At 42.6% G+C, this 26,244-nt stretch overlaps 1 protein-coding gene across 2 annotated transcripts in view; it reads right to left on the bottom strand.

Annotated features, from left to right (window-relative positions):
• The window catches only part of LOC122924584, a 326,694-nt gene that overhangs the window by 147,374 nt on the left and 153,076 nt on the right, over positions 1-26,244 (bottom strand). The window contains exons 20-27 of one of the 2 annotated variants that reach the window (XM_044275833.1): positions 22,979-23,064; positions 15,283-15,551; positions 9,081-9,224; positions 5,565-5,720; positions 3,753-4,001; positions 2,910-3,176; positions 2,452-2,628; positions 714-2,130 (exon numbers count right to left, since the gene is read on the bottom strand). In XM_044275833.1, the coding sequence (XP_044131768.1) occupies positions 2,066-2,130; positions 2,452-2,628; positions 2,910-3,176; positions 3,753-4,001; positions 5,565-5,720; positions 9,081-9,224; positions 15,283-15,551; positions 22,979-23,064 (1,413 nt within the window). In that variant the 3' untranslated portion in view covers positions 714-2,065. Of the gene's footprint in view, positions 1-713; positions 2,131-2,451; positions 2,629-2,909; positions 3,177-3,752; positions 4,002-5,564; positions 5,721-9,080; positions 9,225-15,282; positions 15,552-22,978; positions 23,065-26,244 lie in introns of those variants that run through there. The other variant, XM_044275832.1, reaches the window with a different exon arrangement.

The following is a 26,244-nucleotide window of genomic DNA, read 5'->3' as shown; positions in this document are numbered from 1 at the left end:
TACTAAGCATTCTGTATTAAGAATGCTATTATTTTCCATGTTATAAGGGAAAATAATAAAATCTACACAACACCTAAGCCAATGCTGTCAGCATTTAAGTGTGTTGTTTATCATTTCCCTGTCATTCTATTCTTGTCTGTTTGCTGTGAAGTACTGTATTTTTCGCTATTTAAGACAGATCCCCTAATGTTAATCAAACCTTAAAGAGGACCTTTCATGTTTTTTTAAATTCTAGATAAATACCTTTACTTGCCACCCTGCCTGTTATTTTAAAATATGGATCCTACAGCCCTCTGTGCGCCTATGTTGTTTTCCAGCTCAGTATGTTAATACCGAGCATTGGTACAGGGAGGAGTCAGGGATTCTCAATTAGCGCCTCCTTCTCCCTGGCTGTGCTGCGATCCAATCACAACGAAGAGCATCAGAGCCAAGGAGAAAAAAAAAGCTCAACTTCTCCCTGGCCATCCATTATTTTTTTTGCGGATCCATTGTAACAATGCCTAAAACGGTCAACAATAGGACATTTTCAATATTTTTTGGCGGGGCTACAGAACGGACATACTGATGCGGACAGCACACTGTGTGCTGTCCACATTTTTTGCGGACCCTTTGAAATGAATGGGTCCACATCCTATCCGCCAAAAAAAATGGAACGGACATGGAAACAAACAACGTTCATGTGCATGTAGCCTTAAAGGGAGAAAAAAACGGTATACCAGTATATCTTTATTTTCTGTTCACTGTCATTCATCCACTCCCAACCTGTATGCCATTACCATCTGCCATCTATTCCATTGTTGGACTCCCCTCTGATTCATCCGTGGCCATCACCATTCGTTTCGTAAGTTCGGGGAGTTTATCTCAGTACTTTGTTGTCTGCCAGTGTTGACATGTGCTTCATATATTCAGCCCTACTGCTGGAGGTAGCTGAGTACCAGGAGATACTGTCTATACTTGGGAAAGGCAACTGCTGCACATGAAGTCCAGTTCAGTGGTCTTGTAAACACCCAGCGTCATTACACCAGGAAAACTATTGATAAACATGCTAAGCATGTCCATAGGCATGTTCATTGACATGACAGAAGACAAAATAGTATACTCTTGGAGTCCATCATCCTGGTATGCATTAGTAAAAGAAGGTATAGCGTTGTGTAGGCAAACCTATTCTGTACAACAGAATGCAGTAAAACCATATGTAAATGGTAGCAAATGTTAACTGCACATTTAATGCATTAAATACCATGTGTAAGTGTCAGGTTAACAATGAATGCATTTGTACAGTACCACACTGCATACAATATTTACAGTGTATATGTGTTTATGATGTGAGTATAAATTGATGAGTCTCATTGTTCTGTTTGATACAGAGACATAAAAATATACCAGAGAGGACAATATTAGAAAAGTAGGACACATCAACTTACAATACAAGAATATTAAGAGCTACAATCAGGTGGGCTATGATTTTACCAGTTTTAGTGTGGATCCACTGTACACATCCAGCAACCTTTTTATTAAAGGAATGGGCCATTAACAGCCACCTACCAGTGACATGTACAGATAAACCATTCCAGTGGTTGTTTTCATGCACAGGGATAATGCGGTGACCAACTGGCTATTAGACAAGAAGATTGAGGATAAGTACTTTAAAAATCAACTAAAATAGCCCTGGAATGTAAAAAGTAATACATGTCATTGCCTTTATTTTTGGTCCTTTTATCCCAGTCCTTAGAATACTTGACATTTTGTCATTAGAAAACATCTACCATGAAATACTTGTACACAAGGTAAAAGCGATCTCCAATCTAATGTAAAAGACAATACATAATGCTAGAAATGTACCCTGTCCGCAGAACAAGCCAGCAATGAACCAAGAATGTGCTTTCTATTTTTACCTAAACTGCATAAAATAATCATACACCTACACAGATATACATCAATGACATCCAGAGCAAAAAAAAACGCATTGTTGAACCAAAGACTTCTTCTAAGTTATGTTATTATATGGGTCGTAGACATCTCCATCCAGTTCTCTTGAGATATCACTGTGCTGAACCCTCAAAACTCAAGGGTGGTGCAAATACTTTATACCAAATGGTCTCTTGATGTCATTATTTTGTGACTTTGGGGCTGGAAAATAGAATCTTGGGAGGTCAATTTTTATAATAATTAGTTCTGCCATCACCATCAGCACCAGGGAACATGCAGTTAAGTAGTTAAAATACAGTTAAGAATATTGCAAGAGAGTAGACCCAGGTCTCCATACCCACAGGTACATCACCATAGTGAAAACTATGTTTTTTTGGGGAAGAGAATGAGCAGAATTCCTTAGGATGCAAACTGAAATAGCACAGGCTCCATAATGTTCCCAAACCAAGAAACCGACCGTCAAAACCACCAGGGAGATTTAAAAGTACAGTATGTTTGACACAGCCAAGAAGGTTCACTTACCTGATACACACTGACTTGTTTCCCCACTCCAGGTACCATCTGCTTGGCATCTGCGTGAATATGGTCCCACCAGAATGTATCCTTTATTACAGGTGAATTTAACTTCAGAGTTGTTCAGGTAGTTGGTTCCTTCCTTCTTCCCACTCTTTGGGGGCTCTAACCAGCCACAAGAGACCACTGACACAAATGGAAGAAAATATTGCAAAGTTAGTAACATCAAGCACTGTATTCCAGTAGACAACACATGCTTCTGTTCTGTTGTACAGTAAAGGTCGGGAGTTGGTTAGTCTTGGTTAGTCCTCTATGACCCAATAAAAGGTAGTACATTCATTCTATGAGTGATTCACACTGTGAGCTAATAAGCATCAAATTGTCACTATATGATAGTTGCTTGGAAGTGGCCATGAGTTTGACACATAACTTCAATGTCTTCTACACGGTAGTCATTTCTTCCATACCTGGCTGCAGACTCTGCACTAAATTCTTGTGGTTATCATGTGACATTAAAGTTGCATTTCCAATGTCCAGGTCTCTAGTGGTAAGCACATCAAATCGACAGAAATAATCATTCCCACATATGTTCTTCATATTATTAGTAAGTGGATCATTGGGATCCTCCTGAACAGAGAAGGTGGGTAAGAACTGGAAGTCATGTTTTTCTTGATAGTTCTCTATCAGCCACTGGGAGTCGTATGTGAAGAGTGAGCTGTCAATGGTCACTGCCCCTGCAATCAACACAATACTTGAATAAAATGCATTGTATTCTTCTGTTATAAAAAAAATTCTAATATTCTGAATTTACCAGTTTAGGCTATGTACACAGCAGTAGGTGCTGTAGCCCAGCCAAAAAAGGACTAGTGGTGACATATGATGGCCACTATGATACACTGGTCATCATGTACAACAAAAAATAACAGATGAAATACTCCAGCAGACACATGAAATCCTCCGATCACCTGATAGCCTTTGCCACTGTGCAGCAGCAACTCTGTTGTGCTACAACCTAATGTCTGCTTGCCTATAGCTTTACATTATCCACATGAGCGGTCACCAACTAGTACTTCTCCAGATATTGTGCAACTACAAAACCCTGCTTGTGGCTGGAAGGGTTTTATTTTTTTGTTTTAGAACAGCTGGAAAACCACAGGTTCAAGACCAATGATAAGCAGGAAACAAGAAGCAGGCTGGCAGAGATTCAGTGACAACAGAATACATAGAGCTTTGCAGATTTGCAGTTACCCCTAGTGCATTCTTGAATTGGTGCTATGAAGAAGATTTGTACTGGTTCAGGCAATACTCACAATTAGCACCAAACTGGAAAAGCTCTTCTGAAGTTGAACTAGTTGATAACACACTTCCATCCCTAAGAGTAAAATCATCATTTGGATTATTGTTCATGACTCCCATGAGCCCTTGTGTTTGGTTCATGAACTCCTCTGGCAAAAGGAAATTGATACTCAGAAACTTTCCACTTCCTCTCACTTCCACCCCAGCTCCAGAAGGAAACATTGCCGTCACACGTTTGTCAGCACCATAAAACAGAAATACACCTTAAAGAAGAACAGACATAAAATTAGGCAGTTCATCCATTTTCTTTTTTTTAACTATCCATGTATGGAGGACTCTACATCCTTAATGTCTAGACTTGTTTTCTCCTTTCGGCATTAGACGGGCCTTTCTACTAAAATATTTTTTAGGTCAGTACAATTACGACGATAAAAATAAAAAATAAACTTTTGAAAAAAATATATTTTTCTTTTCTTTACCATCTTCTTCTGACCCCCATAACTTTTTTATACTACTTTGTTATGTCTACAGGACAATCTGTAGTCTTTGTTAATACCATTTTGGAGTGTGTATAACTTTATGATTATTTTTTTCGGTACGCCATTCACCTTATGGGATACGTTTTAAAAAAAATATTTAATAGTACAAAAGTTTTTCCACACAGAATTGTCCATGATGTTTATTTTTTTTATTATGTATTTTTATTTTGGGAAAAGGGGAGAGATTAGAATTTTCAAATTTTTTTACTTCTTAATATTTTTAAAAACTTTTTTTCACCTTTCTTAGATTTTTTCCTAGGTCCCCAAGTGGACCCCAATTTGCAATCGTTAGAAATTTGTATAGCGTAATGTAATTTTTTTCATTACCCTATACATAGATCACTATATTACAATTCAGTGCTGCCACCTGCTGTCCTGAATTGTAATATGCAAGTAATGAGCCTAGAAGCCTAGTACAGCCTCATTAGGTACAGGGAATGCCTTCCCCGTTCTCCGCCCAGGGGAGGCATTCCTGCCTATTTGACCAAGGCACCTGAGGTTAAATGTACACGATAGGCATTACTGCCGATTGCAGGCATTATCCACGGGTGTCTGCTGTGTGAAACAGCAGGCATCTGGCAGCTATGGTGCTCTCTCCGATCCGGAGCAGATGCCATCTTTAAAGACCCAAAATCCACCATACATGTACGGTGGATGTTGGGAAAGGGTTACAAACTACAAACAAACCCTCTATAGACTGATTCTGCAGTTATATTTCATTCCATCTGTCCCCTTATTCTTCCTAAGCCTACATTTGTCAACTTCACATGTTATGCTTGGGGTCCCACCAAATAGAATGAAGGGACTGTGGCCTAACTCCACAGGCTGGACAGAAGTCAGGCATCTCTGGGCTTGGGGGGACTCTACAGCAATCTGGATAAATATAGTCCACACTTGTCATGCTGAAGATGAAGTAGACATGGGACCCACATACACCTGGAGACAGCATGGCTGTGGAGCACTAGCTTCCACTGTGCTCCTTATGTTCTCTTCTGCTTCACATAGTAATTTTCATGCAAGATATTGATGCAGACTACAGCCCCATTAATGGGATTTTACTTTTCTAATCCTCCATCTCCTACAGTCAAATTTGTATAGGAGATAACATTTTAACACAGAAGTATATTTGCACCTGTTTGGTCTGGATTTGGCTAGCTAGGAGCCATGGAAAAAGGCCCAAAGTGAAATATATATTGTTTTCCATTTCACTTTTTACCTTTCTAGAATATATGTGGAATTGCATAAGCATTTGCTAAATGAATAATTTGTACCAGCAGAGTAATTTACCCTTAAGATCTATCCATGTCCGATTAAAGCGTAGAGGTTCTTGGTTTAGAAGAACTTCAATCATGACTAAGTCTTCTGCTAGACGCACCTCAATAACATCAGAACTCCCCTCTTGCATGGCCACAGAGGAGAATCCAGTCACTGAAGTGGAGGAACCTTCAATGAAAAAAGTAAACAGCATTTTAAATATTTCAGTTTTTCCAGAAAACTTCCATCTTCACCTTTGTAGTATATGAAGGAAAGATAGGGTGCTCTCAAAAATATTCCAATTACCAATAGCACATTATAGTAACAATTTCTAGGCCTTTTATTTTACAATTTTCTATTCAAGGGATTGTATCCTTACAGGAAAATCCCCATAGTCCAGCATTAATGGGAAATAGTGTACACTGGATTATTAGATAGATCTAATAATATATCATTTCTAGTTGTATCTAGTAATCCAACGCACAATATACAAACAGTACAGACCAAAAGTTTGGACACACCTTCTCATTCAAAGAGTTTTCTTTATTTTCATGACTATGAAAATTGTAGATTCACACTGAAGGCATCAAAACTATGAATTAACACATGTGGAATTATATACATAACAAAAAAGTGTGAAACAACTGAAAATATGTCATATTCTAGGTTCTTCAAAGTAGCCACCTTTTGCTTTGATTACTGCTTTGCACACTCTTGGCATTCTCTTGATGAGCTTCAAGAGGTAGTCACCTGAAATGGTTTTCACTTCACAGGTGTGCCCTGTCAGGTTTAATAAGTGGGATTTCTTGCCTTATAAATGGCGTTGGGACCATCAGTTGCGTTGTGGAGAAGTCAGGTGGATACACAGCTGATAGTCCTATTGAATAGACTGTTAGAATTTGTATTATGGCAAGAAAAAAGCAGCTAAGTAAAGAAAAACGAGTGGCCATCATTACTTTAAGAAATGAAGGTCAGTCAGTCCGAAAAATTGGGAAAACTTTGAAAGTGTCCCCAAGTGCAGTCACAAAAACCATCAAGCGCTACAAAGAAACTGGCTCACATGCGGACCGCCCCAGGAAAGGAAGACCAAGAGTCACCTCTGCTGCGGAGGATAAGTTCATCCGAGTCACCAGCCTCAGAAATCGCAGGTTAACAGCAGCTCAGATTAGAGACCAGGTCAATGCCACACAGAGTTCTAGCAGCAAACACATCTCTAGAACAACTGTTAAGAGGAGACTGTGTGAATCAGGCCTTCATGGTAGAATATCTGCTAGGAAACCACTGCTAAGGACAGGCAACAAGCAGAAGAGACTGTTTGGGCTAAAGAACACAAGGAATGGACATTAGACCAGTGGAAATCTGTGCTTTGGTCTGATGAGTCCAAATTTGAGATCTTTGGTTCCAACCACCGTGTCTTTGTGCGACGCAGAAAAGGTGAACGGATGGACTCTACATGCCTGGTTCCCACCGTGAAGCATGGAGGAGGAGGTGTGATGGTGTGGGGGTGCTTTGCTGGTGACACTGTTGGGAATTTATTCAAAACTAAAGGCATACTGAACCAGCATGGCTACCACAGCATCTTGCAGCGGCATGCTATTCCATCCGGTTTGCCTTTAGATGGACCATCATTTATTTTTCAACAGGACAATGACCCGAAACACACCTCCAGGCTGTGTAAGGGCTATTTGACCATGAAAGAGAGTGATGGGGTGCTGCGCCAGATGACCTGGCCTCCACAGTCACCTGACCTGAACCCAATCGAGCAGAGTGAAGACAAAAGGGCCAACAAGTGCTAAGCATCTCTGGGAACTCCTTCAAGACTGTTGGAAGACCATTTCAGGTGACTACCTCTTGAAGCTCATCAAGAGAATGCCAAGAGTGTGCAAAGCAGTAATCAAAGCAAAAGGTGGCTACTTTGAAGAACTTAGAATATGACATATTTTCAGCTGTTTCACACTTTTTTGTTATGTATATAATTCCACATCTGTTAATTCATAATTTTAATGCCTTCAGTGTGAATCTACAATTTTCATAGTCATGAAAATAAAGAAAACTCTTTGAATGAGAAGGTGTGTCCAAACTTTTGGTCTGTACTGTATATAATGTACTTTATTTTAGAAATAGTGTTCCAATTACTGCATCCTGAAAGTTATGCACCTACCGTATGTAACAAAGATTGATTCATAAATTCTGTACCCCCTCCGAAATAATGTGGACAAGTGAAAGAATACCATGCAGTTTACTTATGCACTCATGTTGATACAGTAGAGACCTATGAACCTGTGATCTATGTACACAGCATGTCAACAGAACGGGCTGTAATGTGGATGTGCATGTATCTTCACACAATCACCAAGGGGGTCATTTACTAACTGATATATGCCAATATTCTGACGTATATCTGTCGCAGATTGCAAGGAAGCTGATGTAGATTTAGACTGGCGGTGGATGTGCTGAAGTTATATAGAGACCTGTGCCTCTATATAACTTCAGCGGACCCACCGCCAGCGTAGGAGTTATTAAGACAGGTGTCTAAAACGCCGGTCTTAATAAATGACCCCCCCCCAAGTACTTTATTTTAAGGTGTTACAAATGAACTTAACCCTAGCATGTATGAAAAATGAGATTAGTAGATGTGGGAAGATGTGTATTGCACAGTAGAATATGTAATCATTTCTGTCATGGTTTATAAAAACTAGAGATTGCAATGGATGCTTCTATTGTTTTCCTAGTGAAACACAGTAAAGAGGGGAGGTGAATTTATTACACTCTGCACTCCAGAGTACTGACTCCAAAAAGTAGCAAAATAGTTAGTCTACCTTCACACTGGCGTTTTGGCTTTCCGTTTGTGAGATCCGTTCAGGGCTCTCACAAGCGGTCCAAAACGGATCAGTTTGCATTTTTATGCATTCTGAATGGAAAAGGATCCGCTCATAATGCATTAGTTTGCCTCCATTCTTTCTCCGCTGATGAAACTGAGCCAAACGTTTTCACTGACACAATCTGGCACAATAGAAAACGGATCCATCCTCCATTGACTTTAAATGGCGTTCAAGACCAATCCATCTTGGCTATGTTAAAGATAATGTAAACGGATCCGTTCTGAACGGATGCAGACGGATGTACTATCTGAACGGATCCGTCCATGACGGATCTGCACAAAACGCAAGTGTGAAAGTAGCCTTATTTGCAAATTTTAGGGTTTACTTGCACAAAAAATTGTGACGGTTTGCATATTTACACCACTCACTCCAGTTTTGAAAAGCGAGTGAGGAACTAGACATGGTTAGCTAGGCTAAGGAGTTTCACTTCATATTTATCACCGAGATATTTTGTTTTTAAGTTGCAAATACACTTGCAAACTCCCTAAAGTAGGGCACAGCATAAAAAAGAAAAAAACTGGAGTAGTATGTCCAGACAAAAATGCTAAAAGTAAAAATGCACCAAGTTTACAAACCAATATGCAACGTTAGATAAATTTGATGCAGAGTACGCCAATGCAGGCTCAAGCAAAACTGGCTTCAAATATTACTTTTGGTAAACACATACCATTTGCATGTATAACGGGTTGTGTCCGACCCTGTATCATGAGTGACTTATAACTGGAGCTGACCAGTGTGTACTCTCCTCTGCCCTTGAAAGTGTAATTGACCCCGTCAAAGGTAATAAAATGAGGATCTCCAAAAGCAGAAGCTGCAACAGATACAAATGATATATGTTAATAAACATTATGGCAGATGATCAATATCTAATTTCTTAGGGATTATACTGTTCCATGCACTGCCTATAATATTTCATTGTGTGACACCAATACATAGTTGCATTGACTGTAGTGGACTATGTTGCTTTCATCTACAGGAGTTTAAGCTCATGCAAATAACTGCACGATGCAAGACGTTAGATTTATGCGCTGGGTGGTCAAATTAGATGAATAGCTTATGACCATCCTTCTAAGAAGATCAAAATATCAAGGATGTATTATGTAAAACATATTCCTCTGTGATGTGTTGAACCATCTGCATGATAAATCTGTAACTTAATTTGAAATAGCAATTTTATTAGTGGTAAATTGTCAGATTTTATCACCCACTATATTTTCATTTAATTATATACATTAGATTTAAACGACAACTTTGCTGCGAACTACACACTAAGCCTGCAATATGCTTAGTTTCCACTAGATGGCAATATGGCTTCAGAAAACTAACTGGTAATGCTTATCTCCCAAATCAATATAAAGAAATTTATTTATTTTTTAGCAGGATGGCAAAATAACGGCAACGAGAACGCTGCGGAATCTGCACTGATAAACATATTGTTCTGCTTGATATAATAAGCCTATGTATGTGCGTTTCATCTCTTATATATCTCTTATCTCTTATATATAGAAAGAAGTTTCTTTCTGTCTGTCTGTTCTTTATGCGCTACCAAACGACTGGACCGATCTTCACCAAATTTGGCACACAGGTACATCAGGTGCCCGGGAAGGTTTTAGACTGAGTCTCAGCTCTCTAGGACGTACAGTTCCTGAGATATTCCCACAAAATGTACCTGCATTAACCAATAGAAGCCTGCAAGTCTTTCTCTTCATATGCCAACTGCCATACACATGGTCACATGTCCCTTATCAGCCACCAGAAGCTTGCAGGCCCTTAGTCTCCACATACACACAGTTTTACTCCAGGTTTCCATAACAACCCAGCCATTTTTCTTCACTGCTGTAGGTCAGCTTTAGACTAGGGCTACACGACGACATGTGTGGCGCAACAATAAGTTTTACAACACATAGGGCACAACTACACTGCTACATTGATGTCGCATGACAATTTTTATAATGATAGTCTATGGTGTCGCACTGCGACAAGCTGCGACTGTGACACAACTGTCGTGTTGCAGTCGCAGCATGTTGCATGTCGCAGTGCGACACCATAGCCTTTCATTATAAAAATTGTTGCGCGGTATTGGTACGACAAAATTCCGTTTGACACATGCCGTCATGTAGCCCTAGCCTTAAAAGGGTAGTGCGCTGTGGAGGTCACTGTTAAGGGGGCAGGGGCCACTATTAAAGGGACAGCTGCTGTGGAGGTCACTGTTAAGGGGGCAGGGGCCACTATTAAAGGGGCAGCAGCTGTGGAGGTCACTGTTAAAGGGAGGGGCACTGTGGAGGTCACTGTTAAAGGGGCATTCACTGTGGATGTTACTGTTAATGGGGCAGGCCGCTGTAGAGGTCATTGTTAAATCTGCAGGCACTGTGGAGGTCACTGTTAAGGGGGCAGGGGCCACTATTAAAGGGACAGCTGCTGTGGAGGTCACTGTTAAGGGGGCAGGAGCCACTATTAAAGGGGCAGCTGCTGTGGAGGTCACTGTTAAATCAGCAGGGTACTGTGAGGTCACTGTTAAGGGAACAGGGTACTGTGGCAGTCACTGTTTAAGGGACGGGTGCTTTGGAGGTCTCTGTTAAGGGGGTGTGGAACAGTGGAGGACACAAATGAGGGGACGGTTTCTTCTAAGGGCCGGGGTGCTGTATAGGTCACTGTAAGGGGGCGGGCCCCTGAGGAGGTCAATGTCAAGGAAGTAGGGTGCTGTGAAACTCACTATTAAAGGGACGGGCTGCTGTGAAGGTCAAAGTTAAGGGGATGGGCTGCTGTGGAAGTCCCATTTTAAGGAGGTGGGGCACTAATGGGGGGTCAGTGTTAAGGGGTAAGGGGCTGTGAAGTTCACTGTTAAGGGGGCGGGGTACTGTAGAGGTCACTGTTATGGAGGATACTGTCGATATCTTTTAACGACACACAGAAACATTAAATAAAATAGATGGAATATATCCTTGCAAAGCCGGGTCCTTCTGCTAGTATTGTTATAAATATGGCTAAAATAGGCATGCAGTAACTTTATAACTTTACATCTAAAGCTACTTTTACACTTGCAATTGTAATTCTGGTGCTGTCGGACCGGAAGACATCCTGATGCATCCTGACAGGATCTCTTTCCATTCAGAATGCATCCTCTGCTGGATCTCAATACCGGACACAACACAAGTGTGAAAGTAGCCTAATATGCTTCTGCTAAATATATTTGTGGTCATGGCTACGGCCAAGAGGTATCCGAAGAACCCTAGGGAGAAAACAACAGGAACAACCTAACCCAGCTAGGCATGTTTTAGCTGACCTGACTAAATGGCTTGTTGTGTGCCCTAAGCCATGATCGTGGGTAGGCCTATAAGTGGGCATACCCTGTGGAAATGAGAAGATAAGGGAGGGAGGGTGGGGCACCTGAAAACACACACCTGTGAGTGAGGGTGTGGCTCGTATATGAAGAGCCTCCGCCCCTCCCACAAATGCAGGCTGACTAATCAGCCTTACCAACTTGTGGTCATGGCTACGGCCAAGAGGTATCCGAAGAACCCTAGGGAGAAAACAACAGGAACAACCTAACCCAGCTAGGCATGTTTTAGCTGACCTGACTAAATGGCTTGTTGTGTGCCCTAAGCCATGATCGTGGGTAGGCCTATAAGTGGGCAAAAACCAAGCCAAGTAGGATAGAATAGGAATTTGAATGGCATGTACAAACTAATCCCCAAGCCAACTGCAAGGCATCCGGGATCTAGAGCGAACATTCAGGGTATGTGAGGCAAGACCAGTAGGAAACCTACAACCCATCTTGTGGATGACAAGGCCAGAAACATGATGCTCAATATTGCGGATACTGCACCAAAGCGGAATGGAGGACCGAGAGTACGTTGTGAAATGGATCATAAAACCAACTGAAACTTGTAAAGTTTGGTTCTAGTGCGAGTACTGGCAATGCCCTAGCGTCAGGAGATCGTGGGACCAAACCCTAACTGCCTAGACTATGCAGGAATGAGGGCCAAAAAGAACCATGTAGATAGGAAGAGAATCCTTGAATAGTTACCCAGACAACAGCTATCCGCGCTTTGTTCTACTGTGCGCCCCTGAGAATTGTTTTAACGCTTGAGACGTGAAGACCGACCTACTATCTGAATCTTCTACCGTGAGAAAATGCTGGACCTTGTCCAAAATCCGATTCACCGTGGTTGTAGGGAGTCGGAGGTTAGTGGGGCACCTGAAAACACACACCTGTGAGTGAGGGTGTGGCTCGTATATGAAGAGCCTCCGCCCCTCCCACAAATGCAGGCTGACTAATCAGCCTTACCAACATATATATATATATATATATATATATATATATATATAAACAAAATACTACAAATCCGGTAAGAAAGAGATCTCAAGGCATATTTAGGAGTCCACATCTCTGCTTCTAACTCTTCTTTGTCTTCTTGTAATTTTCCTCCTCTCTTTCAGAGACTGAAAGAGTTGTTACGCAAATGGAAACGCCTTTATCTTTGTTGGGTGGGGTATCAACTGTAAAAATCACCCTCCTCCCTAAAATCCTTTTTGATACCCCAACTGCTAGAAGTCCACTATCCAAATTGGCGTTCATGTAGAGGGACATTTTTTACTTCATATGGAATAATAAACGGTATGATGTACCAACAGTCATGCTTTCGGGCTGGCTCAGGGGGTCTCTCAGTGCCTATTCTCCTTTATTATTACCGGGTAACCCATCTCAGATCTATATTCCTTTTTGGATGACCCAAGAAGATACCTTTACTAAATGGATATAAATTAAAAAGCTGTACCTCACCCCAATGCACCCTAACTCCACCCTGTGGCCAATGGACCACTCCCCTATTAGGCCCTAAGAATTCCTCTAGACATATCATATATTAACTCCTCCGTGATATCCTTTGTCTATATTCCTGCAATCCCTGAGAGTCTGACATCTTCTACCGTCTGGTCTTGGTCAGCCGTGGGTCTCTTTCGTTTGGCTGATGTGGATGACACCACAACTTTGGAAATTAGACGTTTCGAATACCTAACTCATCAACTGGATCTCCCACCTAGCAAGAGATTCCATTATTGTAAAATATGCCATTTTATAACCAAATACTTTACTCCCCTGTTGGAAATGGGGCCCCCACCATAAATACTGTACATGGACAAATGGTTGACAGCCATCGGCAAACCTGTTTTTCCTGGTCTCAGACAGATTATCTGGAGTTAAGCAGGTAAATTGTCTATTTGCTCCACCTATAAAGAAATTCAATATAAACTACTGATGCATTGGTTCCACACTGCTGCCCTCCTGCAATCTCTAAACATGACGATACCACCCATATGGTGGAATTACTCCATAGATTTTGAGATTGTCCCCTAAATGTTCCTTTTTTGGAAGCTTATTCTATACATCTGTACAGACACCTATTACCAAGGCATGATCTTTATACTGGACTGTATATTTGCTCCCTAGAAAACTTAAAGGGGTTTAATACTGATGACCTATCCTCAGGATAGGCCATCAATACCTGATCAGTGAGTATCCGACTCCTGGCACCCTGCCGATCAGCTGTTTGAGGAGGCTGTGACCTCTTACTAAGCCAGTGCAGCTCAGTCCCTTTCAAGTGAATGTGGTTGAGCTGCGATACCAAGCACAGCGCTATCCAAGGTACAGCGCTGTGCTTGGTTAGTTGCGAGGAGGCTGCGGTGCTCACTGGAGGATAGGTAATCAGTAGGGATGAGCGAATCAACTTTGGATGAAACGTCCAAAGTCGATTTGTATAAAACTTTGTTCCAATACTGTACGTACAGTATTAGAATGCATTGTATCTGATGAGCCGAAGTTTGGGAAATGGTTTTTTACAGTACAAATTAATTTAGCAAGTTATTACTCGAAGTCTTGCGAGACTTTGCAAAGTAATAACTTTGGTGCATCAGAGACAATACATTCTAATACTGTACGGAGCTCCTGCTCCGTACAGTATTGGAACAAAGTTTTATGCGAATCGACTTCGGATGTTTCATCCGAAGTCGATTTGCTCATCCCTAGTAATCAGTATAAAACACTCGGAAAACTCCTTTGAAAACTTCTCTATACAACAATACTAAACGGTTTTAAGGCGACTTGGGACCTGGAAGACTAACACCTCATCTCAGGCATGCCCTGACTCCACACTCCTATTGGGGGTATGATGGCCTTCCAATGATTCCCCACTCCAGATTCCACCCATTCCCCTACTCTCCTCCCTTTCCCTTTTCCCGGTTACCTCACCTGCCCCTTCTTGTGTCCTTAGTCTTTGTTAATATTCCTTAGAGTTATGTTACTGTATTTCATGTTCATTTTTCGTTGCATGTACAGTTATTGGCTGACTGATTGCTTAATTGATGGCTCATCAATGGCACCACCCTCTACTTTTGGACTGTGATCCACTGGCTGTATAGCACTGAATTCTCTGCTCTTTCATCAAAAGCTAAAACTTTTCCCCAAAACCCATACAGCTTTTTATATAGTATTGTTATATATTAGCATATTAGCACATTTGGTCAGGGCTAGTCATAAAAGGATATCCCACTCATAGTATGTATTAAAATAGGCCAGAACTTTATGATCGTGGAGAATCTTTCTTCTGGAATCCCCACTGATCCTGAGCATAAAGGGGCACTAAGTTAGCTGATTTCTAGTGAATAGGGCTGACTGAAGTTCCCTGCACAGCCAATTGCCAGGAAAACAGAGAGGAGACTGCGCTAAATCACTGCTGCAGCCTCTTCATTCTCAGGATAAGTGGGGGTCCCAGGGGTAAATGCCTCATTGATCATAAATGATGGCTTAGGCTGGCTATATAACTGGAATGCAAGATCATTGTTTTTCATTAGAGTGGATTACAATTACTTACCGACTTTTGGGGGCTTGTATGTGCGACAATCACTGGATGGCCTGAGTTCTAAGTAATACTGGCAGTTATCTGACCACAGACAACAGTAATAGAAGCTGATCACATCGTACAGCCAATGGGAGAACCCAGGCACTCTGGGAGGCTTTCTATATGGAGGGGACCCCCAGTCATGTCCTCGGTCAGGGGTGCTGCCGCCTATTGAATCACTAGTAAGGACTTGGATTCCTCTTTCGTCATAGCAGCACTGCTGTCCTGCTGCATACTTAGGACTGGGGAGAGAAAAAAAAATAATAGTGAATGACATATAGAAGATGTGGTTTTTACCCTCACTAGTAGGTTTTCTGTATTCAGTCAGTGTAAGTACCCTGTCTTGATGGAACGTCATGCAGATTTATGATGCTTTAATATAACTGCAGTAGGTCAGGAAAACATAGCATTCATTTAAAGAACCACTATGCAAAGTGCACATGTTTGGGTAGGCGCCAAAATTCTTTGCATTTGCAAAATGTACTATCAAGATAAACCCCCCCCCCATTGACAGTTAGGCAATGCATAATTTACAGTATATAAGCAATATAAGCATGAGTGTAACTTCAAGTTCATGGGCCCCAATGCAAAATCTTTTACATGTTCCCATCTACGATATGATATTTATAAAACTGGTGTTTTATTGTTTGGTTAGTACAATAGCAGTGGCTATCACTGGGGTCCTATGTTCAACCAAGGAGAACATCTGCATGGAGTTTGTATGTTCTTCTTGTGTTTTTGTGGGTTTCCTCTCACACTCCAAAGACATACTGGTAGTGAATTTAGATTTTGAGCTCCCCCGGGGACAGCAAATAAAGATACTATCTGTGGAGTATTTTGGTGCAATATAAGTAAGGCTACTTTCACACTTGCAGCAGGACGGATCCGACAGGCTGTTCACCATGTCGGATACGTCCTGCGGCTATTTTGCCGTGCCGCCGCTCCGTCCCCATTGACTATAATGGGGACGGGGGCGGAGCTCCGGCGCAGCATGGCGAAAGCCGCCGGACTAAAGCCTGACATGCAGTAATTTTAGTCCGACGGCCTTTCGCCATGCACCGCCGTGCTGCACCGGAGCTCCGCCCCCGTCCCCATTATAGTCAATAGGGACGGAGCGGCGGTCCGGCGGCACAACGAAATAGCCACAGGACGGATCCGACATGGTGAACAGCCTGTCGGATCCGTCCTGCCGCAAGTGTGAAAGTAGCCTAAGCAAAATGACAATTTTATGTGGTAGAGGGGCTTTTGGGCCACCAGAGCTCAGGTGGAACTGTTATCCCTGCATTGGAGTTATTTAGTGTAGTGAAGAATCCAGAGAAATTGCATAAAGCTTTCAATTACTTTTGTGTAAATACTATATAATATAATTTGGTTTTGATTGTTTTAGTGAAGCTCTATGAAAACGAAAAAAAAAAATATTTCCCTGGGGGACCTTTGGACATTAAAGGGATTTTCCAGGAGTTTAATGTTGATGGCGTATTCTCAGTATACGTCAGCAATATCTGATCAGTGGGAATCTGACTCCCAGCACCCCTGCTGATCAGCTATTTGAAGAGGCACTGGTGCCCCAGTAAATGCTGCCTCTTCAAACAGCTGATTGATGGCATGCTAGGTGTCAGGGCCAACCTGATCAGATATTGATGACATAGCTTGAGAATCAGGGGCTTGGCTATAGGGGGTGCAGAGGTAGCAGTCACTACAGGGCCCAGGAGGGGGCCCAAAGACCCTTGTGCCATATAAGAAGACACCAGTATTATAGAAAGTGCATGCAGGTTAAGTTACATCTCTGGCTGGAGGGAAGGGGTTAGGTCAAGAATTTGACATGGGGGGGGGGGGGGGTGCAGTTTCAATTTTTTCCTCAGGCAGCATAAAGGCTATGTGCTTCCCTGCTCCTGGCCACAAAACACTGAGGGAAAGGGGGCCAAAAGCTGAACTCTTGCACCGGGCCTATGAGCTTTTAGCTACGTCCCTGTTGAGAATAGGTCATCAATATTCGAATTGCAAATTTTAATCGCGAATATCGCCACTATATAGTGCTATATATATATATATTCGTATTTGCGAATACTGTTGAATATTCTAATCGCAAATTTATCGCAAATATATTACATTGCCGCTTTTTCGCAATCAAGTAAACAATGACTGGAGATCACGAATTCTCGAATTTGCTAATTTATGGAAAATATTCGGCCAAAAATTAGCGAAATATTGCAAATTCAAATATTACATATGCCGCTCATCACTAGTCATCAGTGTTAAACTCCCGGAAAACTAATTTAACCTACTGTAACAGGCAGTGGGTGTTTGACTGTGGGCTAGTACTAAGGGCTTCATCTTGGCAGTCCCCTGGTTTTCACCCGTTTAACCCATATACAGGGATCTGGCCTACACTGCAAGGGACCCACCAGACCGCTACCTCTTAAAATAGTCCCGGTTTAGTAGGCAGGTGACTGACAGGGGTCAGAGACACTGATTAATGATGCAAAGCACCAATGAGTCAGGCAAAATTCATAGTCAGTAAGCAGGCAGAGTTTATGCAAATCCGTGAAACTAATCTAAAGTCAGGGCAGGCAGCAGGAGTCAGTACAGTAGACAGGCTAATGTCAGAGCAGGAAGTGGAGTATCAGTAGGTTAACAGACAGAAGTTTGGTACACAGGCAGACCAACACAATAGCATACCTTTACTGGTAAACTGGAACCTAAGTTCAGGCAAGGAGTGAAGGGGCAGCCCAGCATTTATAGCAGAAGCCGGTTAGAAATTAGAAGCAGCCATGCAACTAAACATAGAGCAAGGAGAGGAGGGGAGTGGTGATGAAGATAAAATGGGAGTAGCAGTAGTTCAGTGAATAAAGTTCCTAATAGAAACAGTGGTGGACACGGGCCACTGATGTAACACCTGTAGAGCTACAAGAAATAGCACATACATCAGAGGCCCTTAGGATACCTTCAATACCTTATTGGTGGGGATCCAACTCCAGGCACCTCCTCTAATCACACGCCATCGTGGCCTTCCTACAGGATACCAAGCACAGCGCCGTACATTGTATAATGTCTGTTCTTGGCATTACAGCCCAGGCCCATTCAATTGAATAAGACTGAGCTGCACATAAGCCATGTGACCGATGAATGTAACTTCACTGACCTGAGAAGAGGGCATCAACATTTTGCTGCCAGAAGTCCTCTTTAAAGGGGCACTTAGCCTGAAGACACACTGGCTTACATTTTTGTGCAGTTGAATATAATCCATTGATTTGTGTGTGCATCCATTTCATGCTGGCGAAAACAACAGAATGAAATGGTCTGATATGTAGACTAGAAAAATGTTTGTCTTGTGGTTACTATATTTCACACACAGATGCACCGTCAATGTTCTCCTAATAGAGCCCATATAAAAGTGGCAGCCAAATGCCCCTATCAACAATGGCAATCCAATAACCTATATCAAAAGCACCAGTCCATGTCCCTATTAACAATGACAGCCTCTTATCTCCATAAACACTACCATCCACAAAACTTCATTTTTATATCCAGCGGCAGCCCATGAGGAACGAGTGGAGGATGGGAGTGGTAGTGGTTCTCGCAAGAATGAGTGTACACACAGATCATAGTGACAGTCCTCACACAGATACCCTCCTAGCACCAGGCATTAACTGGAGGGCACACCTGTTCTTCATCAGGGCACACCCCGGTGTTGGGTCTCGGCAGGTTGCAAGGCAGGTTTGTGGACACAGGTACAATGGCCAGTGTACAGTAATTGAGTCAGTGACCAGGCCATTAGTAGTAAATAAATGAATATCTCTTTACTAAAGTGCAGAATAGGAGTAGCAGTACAGTTCCGAGCAAATCACAGTGCAATTCATCTTCAACAGCAATGTACAGATAGGAGCCATAATGGGGTTTGTGGTACGCCTTCTCTCTTTCTAAAGTCTCTCTCTTTCTGCAGAACATTAGTCTTGCAATAAGGTTCACAGTAGATGTTCTACTATTTCCAGACTGAGGGATACAGCTCTAAAGGGAATCTGTCACCAAAATTTGCCCTTATAGACCACTTATATAGCACTGTAGCAAAACTATAGATCAGTCAAATGGTAGCTTTGTCTTTTTGTTTTGATGTTTACCAGGGGCAAAAATGCATGCGCCAGCGGGATCTCGGCCAGTACACTGGATGACGTAAGAGGCTTACAGGGTGGGCCAAGCAAGAGGCTGGGGAGGGGTTATGTGAGAAGAAGGCAGAGCGGCCTGGGCGCTTACAGCCCGAATGACGCCCCCTGGGCACTTGCGAGCCCTCATTTACATATGAATAAAACTGCGTTTTTGCCCCTGGTGAACATCAAAACAAAAAGACAAGGTACCAATTGACTGATCTACAGTTATGCTACAGTGCTATGTAAGCGGTATATAAGGGAAAATTGTGGTGACAGACTCCCTTTAAGATACGGCTGGCCAGACCGTCTCAAAATTTGGCTGGGTGCACTGGCAAAACTCTCTCTGGTAGACAGCCTTAAACGTGTCCATTACCTTGCTGACTTCAATGCACGGCCTTGCAGATTCTGAACCTTTTTTTCGTTCTCTCTCTCTCTGGAGCACTTTGGACAAAGCTGCTTTGTTAGCTGTCGCTGTCTCAGAGATAATGGTTCTCTGAGATTCAGGCCTAGTCCTGGGGAGCGAGGACATGTAGGTCCTCTCTCTTCCTCAGTTAGCATTAGATTCTCTACTGACTAGGGACAGAGCCAGGTCCAGATCCTAGCAACATAAAGGGGCTTAGTCAAGGTTGTTTATCTTGACCTATCCATAAAATACTATTGCAAGACAAATCCAGAACACTCTAATTAACCAAATAACAGTATAACAATCAACCCTTTGCAGATACTCTGTTATGTTATGTACAGTTGAAACCAGAAATTTACATACACTATATAAAAATACACATACAGTATGCATGCTTTCCTCAATATCTGACATAAAATCAGAATAAACCTTTCCTGTTTTTGGTCAATTAGGATTACCATAATTATTATTATTTGCCAAATGTCAGAATAATGAGAGAGAGAATGTTTTAAGGCATTTTTATTACTTTCTGCAATGTCAAAAGTTTACATACACTAAGATTACTATGCCTTTAAACAATTCTGGACTGCCCATATGATGTTATGTGTTTGGAAGCTTCTTTTAGGTTTGTTGGCAACATCTGAGTTAATTAGATACACACCTCTTGATGTATTCAAATGCACTCCTGAAACACACTGCTTCTTTGTGTAGCATCATGGGAAAGTCTATAGAAATCAGCCAAGATATCAGGAAGAGAATTGTCGACTTGCACAAGTCTGGCTCAACCTTGGGTGCAATTTCAAAATACCTGAAGGTGCCTCGTTCATCTGTACAAACAATTATATGTAAGTACAAACAAGATGGTAATGTCCAGCCATCATACCGCTCAGGAAGGAGACGGGTTCTGTGTTCCAGAAATGAACGTGCTTTGGTCTGACATGTGCATATCAACTCAAGAACAAGAGCAAAAGACCTTGTGAAGATGATGGCGGAAGCTGTTAAGATTGTGTCCACGTCATCAGTGAAACGAGTACTGTATCAACATGGGCAGAAAGGCCACTCTGCCAGGAAGAAGCCATTACTCCAAAAGAAACATTAAAAAAAGCCAGATTAATGTTTGCAAATGCACACAGGAACAAAGATCTACATTTTTGGAGACATGTCCTGTGGTCTGACGAAACTAAAATTAAACTTTTTGTCCATTTGGCCATAATGACCATCGTTGCATTTGGAGTAAAAAGGGAGAAGCTTGGAAGCCTAAGAACACCATCCCAACTGTGGAACACGGGGGGAGGGGGGGTGGCATCATGTTGTGAGGTTATTTTGCTGCAGGAGGGACTGGTGTACTTCACAAAATAGATGGCATCATGAGGAAAGAAGATTATGTGAAAATACATCTCAAGACATCAGCCAGGAAGTTAAAGCTTGGGCGGAAATGGGTCTTCCAAATGTACAATGACCCGAAGCATACTGCCAAACTGGTTACAAAGTGGCTTAAGGATAACAAAGTCAATGTTTTGGAGTGGCCATCACAAAGCCCTGATCTCAATCCTATTGAAAATTTATGGGCAAAGCTGAAAAGGCAGGTGCGAGCAAGGCGACCAACAAACATGGCTCAGTTACGCCAGTTTTGTCAGGCGGAATGGGCCCAAATTCTGACCAACTATTGTGAGAAGCTTCTGGAAGGATATCCAAAACCTTTGACCCAAGTCATACAGTTTAAGGGCAATGGTACCAAATATTAATGAATAGTGTTGATCACAAATATTCTAATCGTGAATTTTTTTGCGGCACTTCGAGAATTCACAAAGATGTAGAATATAGTGCTATATATTCGTACTCGCAAATATTCTAGTTTTTTTTTTCATCAGTAACCTCCCTTCTTGCTTGTGGGCCAATGAGAAGGCAGCAATATCTTTGTCAGAGCTTAGCAACATCCCTAACAACCAATTAGAAAGTTACCTAAGGCCTCATGCATCCGGCCGTTGTTTTGGTCCGCATCCGAGTTGCAGTTTTGGCAGCTCTGATGTGGACCCATTCACTTCAATGGGGCCGCAAAAGATGCAGACAGGACTCCGTGTGCACATCCATTGCTCTGTTCCGTGGCCCCGCAAAAAAAAAAAATGACATGTCCTATTCTTGTTGGCGCTTTGCAGACAAGAATAGGCAGTTATATTAAAGGCTTTTCGTGCCGTTCCCCAAATTGCGGAACGTGCACGGACGCCATCTGTGTTTTGTGGATCTGCGATTTGCGGACTGCAAAACACACAACGGTCGTGTGCATGTAGCCTAACCCTTACTATATAAGAAACTCCTTTGCAGTTCTGAGAGAGAGAGAGCAGTGACATTGCTGTGCTCTGTGCTTTCATCTGGATCCTATTCCTTATCCAATTACATTAGATAGTTAGCTCATATATGTATACAGATAGTCAATGTAGGTTAGATAGTGATATAGTGTAGCTGATAAGTTCCAGTGCAAGGTGTTAGGTAGTGTGATAGGAATTACTGTTTCTCTGCTGTCCATACATACATGCTACAGACATAGTGCTGTGATGTCACCACAATACTCTGTGCACCAATCAGTAATATCTACTGAGACCTGATAAAATGTGAAGTTGCATGTATTGCGCAAAAAATATGCGCATCATTAGTGCCGATTTGCGCAATCGCTAAAATGATGACTGGAGATCGCGAATTCTAGAATTTGCTAATTTATTATTGCTAATATTATGCGAAAAATTTGCAAAATATCGCAAAAACGGATATTGCCTATTCCGCTCATCACTATTAATGAAATGTATGTAAACTTTTGACTTTGCAGAAAGAAATAAAAATGCCTTACAGCATTCTCTCTCTCATTATTCTGGCATTTGCCAAATAATAATCATTATGGTAATCCTAATTGACCAAAAACAGGAAAGGTTTATTCAGATTTCATGTCAGATATTGGAAAAAAAAACATGCACATGTGTCTTTTTATATAGTATATGTAAACCTCTGGTTTCAACTGTATGTTCATGTCTAGATTAAACCACATTAATTCTTTAACACCTTACAACTATTCAGGATTAGCTAAGCATGTATCTACTACTGTGACCCAGAACATAGTAAGACATAGTACCTGCCATAGATCCCTCTGACACAATGCACAGCTCCAGGATGGTATGTGCACACGCTTCCTGAATCAATGTCACATCCATAATCTGGCTGTAATATAAAAAGAGTGCTTCATCAGTTTTGGAATAAACGCTTCATGTTACATGTAGCAGCTGGACTTTTTGCTGAGGAGAGAGCAAGAGGAAAGCGAGAAGTGACCTATGGCAGTATAAGACGGGGCATATAGTTATAAACACTCATAGTACAGTATGTGCCGAGGTTGAAAGGACTGCTGCTGTGTATTCCTATCATAACGTTTATGCGCAATTCTGCTGAAGTAAGAGTATTCTTTTGTGTTGTCATATACTATAAGTGCGTGCAGTGACCGCAGCAGAGTTAGACTACAACCTCCATCAGCATATACATTTTTACTGCACTATTGCCTTTTTCCATTAGTTTGTTTATTTGCATTAGCTGGAGTTTGAACCCTGCACAGAGGTTGACAAGTGACCCAGGGACAGGAAGATGGAGCCATGACTGCCTATGTTACCAAGTAGCTAATGTAACGTATCCATCTCTCGAGATTGTGTATAAGTCCCTTAAAGGGGTCCACTGGCATTGTAAAAATAAAGCTTAAAGGGGTTTTCTAGGCACCTGATACTGATGACCTATGCTCAGGATAGGTCATTAATATCTGATCAGTGAGGATCAGACACCCCTCACCCCCACCGATCAGATGATCCCTGCAGCTTTCGATGTGCAAACTTGCTGTTGAATGGAACAGAAAGCACAGCTCCGTTTAAAGTGTAGTGGTCATGCCGGGTTAGGGCTCTTTCACACTTGCGCTTTAGAGTTCCGTCGTCGGGGCTCTATGCCGGAAGAATCCTGATCAGGATTATCCCAATGCATTCTGAATGGAGAGAAATCCGTTCAGGATGCATCAGGATGTCTTCAGTTCAGGACCGGAACGTTTTTTGGCCGGAGAAAATACCGCAGCATGCTGCGCTTTTTGCTCCGGTCAAAAATCCTGAACACTTGCCGCATCGACGGATCCGGAATAATAGCCCATTGAAATGTATTATTCCGGATCCGTCGTAACATCTTCAGTTGTTACGACGCAACGACGGATCCGGAAGTTGCGTTTGCGCCTGCGCCAGGAAGTATGAAGGGCTTGGCTGGCGTGAAAAGAGACTGATCCGGAAATCCTGAAGCCAACATCAATGTTTTTTTTCCAGATCCGTCGTACGGAAAAAAACGTTGATCTTGGCTTCAGGTTTTCCGGATCAGTATCTTACCAAAAAAGTCGTAAAGACGCATCCGGAGTGTAATTCCGGCAAATGGAGTACACGACGGATCCGAACAACGCAAGTGTGAAAGAGCCCTTACTGCATCTCATTCCCACAGACATGAACGGGGGCAGAGCTGTAGTAACCCACAATAGCCACTACACTTTGAATAGAGCTGTGCTTCCTGTTCTATTAAAATGGCTAATTGCAGCACTGGAGCTGATCAGTGGGGGTGTGGCGTGTCTGGCTTCCACTGATCAGATACTGATAACCTATCCTGAGGATAGGTCATCAAAGAGAATCTGTCAGCTGTACTATGATACCCTCACTAAGGGCAACATAGTGTAATGACATACATGCTGATTTAGCAGTCTGTCACTTCTAGGCTGGCAGAGTACTGACCTGCCAAACCAGTCAAATATGCTTGAAAAAGACTCTGTGAAGTCGAAACATCACACAGTTGGTGAATAAACCATATATGACTGGAGACAGAGTGCTACGGTAATTATTCTTATATATATATATATATATAAAGAGAGAGAGAGAAAGATAGAGAGAGAGATAAACATATATACAAGGCCGGTTTTAGACAAAATGTGGCCCTGGGCACAATCAAAAGTGGGGCCCCAAATCTTGTAATAATGTACTAACAACACAGTTATATTCTGTTGGGCTCAGCAATGAGTTACCCTCACTCACGGCATCTGAGAGTGTTAAAAACCGGAAGCGCGGGATTCCTCTTCAGGCGCGCTTTCCCCCAGAGGAGATCAGGGAAAGCACCCTGTTCTATAAATAAGCCGCAGCCTGTACAAGGCTTCCAGGCTCACTGTTAGTACCGTATTTTTCGCCCCATAAGACACACTTTTTCCCCCCAAAAAATCGGGGGGAAATGCCCCTGCGTCTTATGGGGCGAATGCTGACAATTTAACATCGCTGGATGCGATGTAGCGTGAGCGGGGGCCGGGGGAGGGACTGGGAGGAGGAGCTGGGGGCCGGGAATAGCGGCGGGGCGGTGCAATCAATGTACTATAGCCCCGCCCCGCCGCTCAGGTATACTAATATTAAATGTCTTATTCGATTAAAATGTATTAGATATGCCCCCTCACTCCTAAATTGCTAATCGTACCTTAAATCCTATTCCTAGGTGCTGTAATGCAGGCCGGGCGGGCGGCAGCGTAACTCCTTGATGTCACGTGCCTGCGCCGCCTACTTTATGAATGAAGCAGGCGGCGCAGGCAAGTGACGTCAGCGAGTGACGCGCCGGCCACCCTGCCTGCATTACAGAAGCTAGGAATAGGATGTAAGGTACGATTAGCAATTTAGGAGTGAGGGGGCATATCTAATACATTTTAATTGAATAAGACATTTAATATTAGTATACTGGGGGCGGCAGAGGCGGGGGCGTTAAGGGGGGGGGTCTGTGGATGCCACTGTTATGGGCTAGGGGGCTGTGGATGCCACTGTTATGAGCTGGGGGCTGTGGATGGCACTGTTATGGAGTGGGGGGTCTGTGGATGGCACATATATAACAGTGCCATCCACAGATCCCCCTGTAGCAGTGCCATCCACAGATCCCCCCTGTAACAGTGCCATCCACAGATCCCCCCCTGTAACAGTGCCATCCACAGATCCCCCCCCCTGTAACAGTGCCATCCACAGATCCCCCCCCTGTAACAGTGTGTCAGTCATCCACAGATCCCCCCCCGTAACAGTGTCCGTCATCCACAGATCCCCCCCATAACAGTGTCCGTCATCCACAGATCCCCCCATAACAGTGTCCGTCATCCACAGATCCCCCCCAAACAGTGTCCGTCATCCACAGATCCCCCCATAACAGTGTCCGTCATGCACAGATCCCCCCCATAAGTGTCCGTCATGCACAGATCCCCCCCATAACAGTGTCTGTCATCCACAGATCCCCCCATAACAGTGTCCTTCACAGATCCCCAGTAATAGTGCCACCCACAGACCACCATTAGTTCCAAACCCACCAAAAGCACACCTT

Source organism: Bufo gargarizans, chromosome 1 (genome assembly GCF_014858855.1).
Source record: "Bufo gargarizans isolate SCDJY-AF-19 chromosome 1, ASM1485885v1, whole genome shotgun sequence".
Taxonomy (NCBI): Eukaryota; Metazoa; Chordata; class Amphibia; order Anura; family Bufonidae; genus Bufo; species Bufo gargarizans.
Note: the sequence above shows the minus strand (reverse complement) of the source record. Positions and strands in the feature narration are given on the sequence as shown.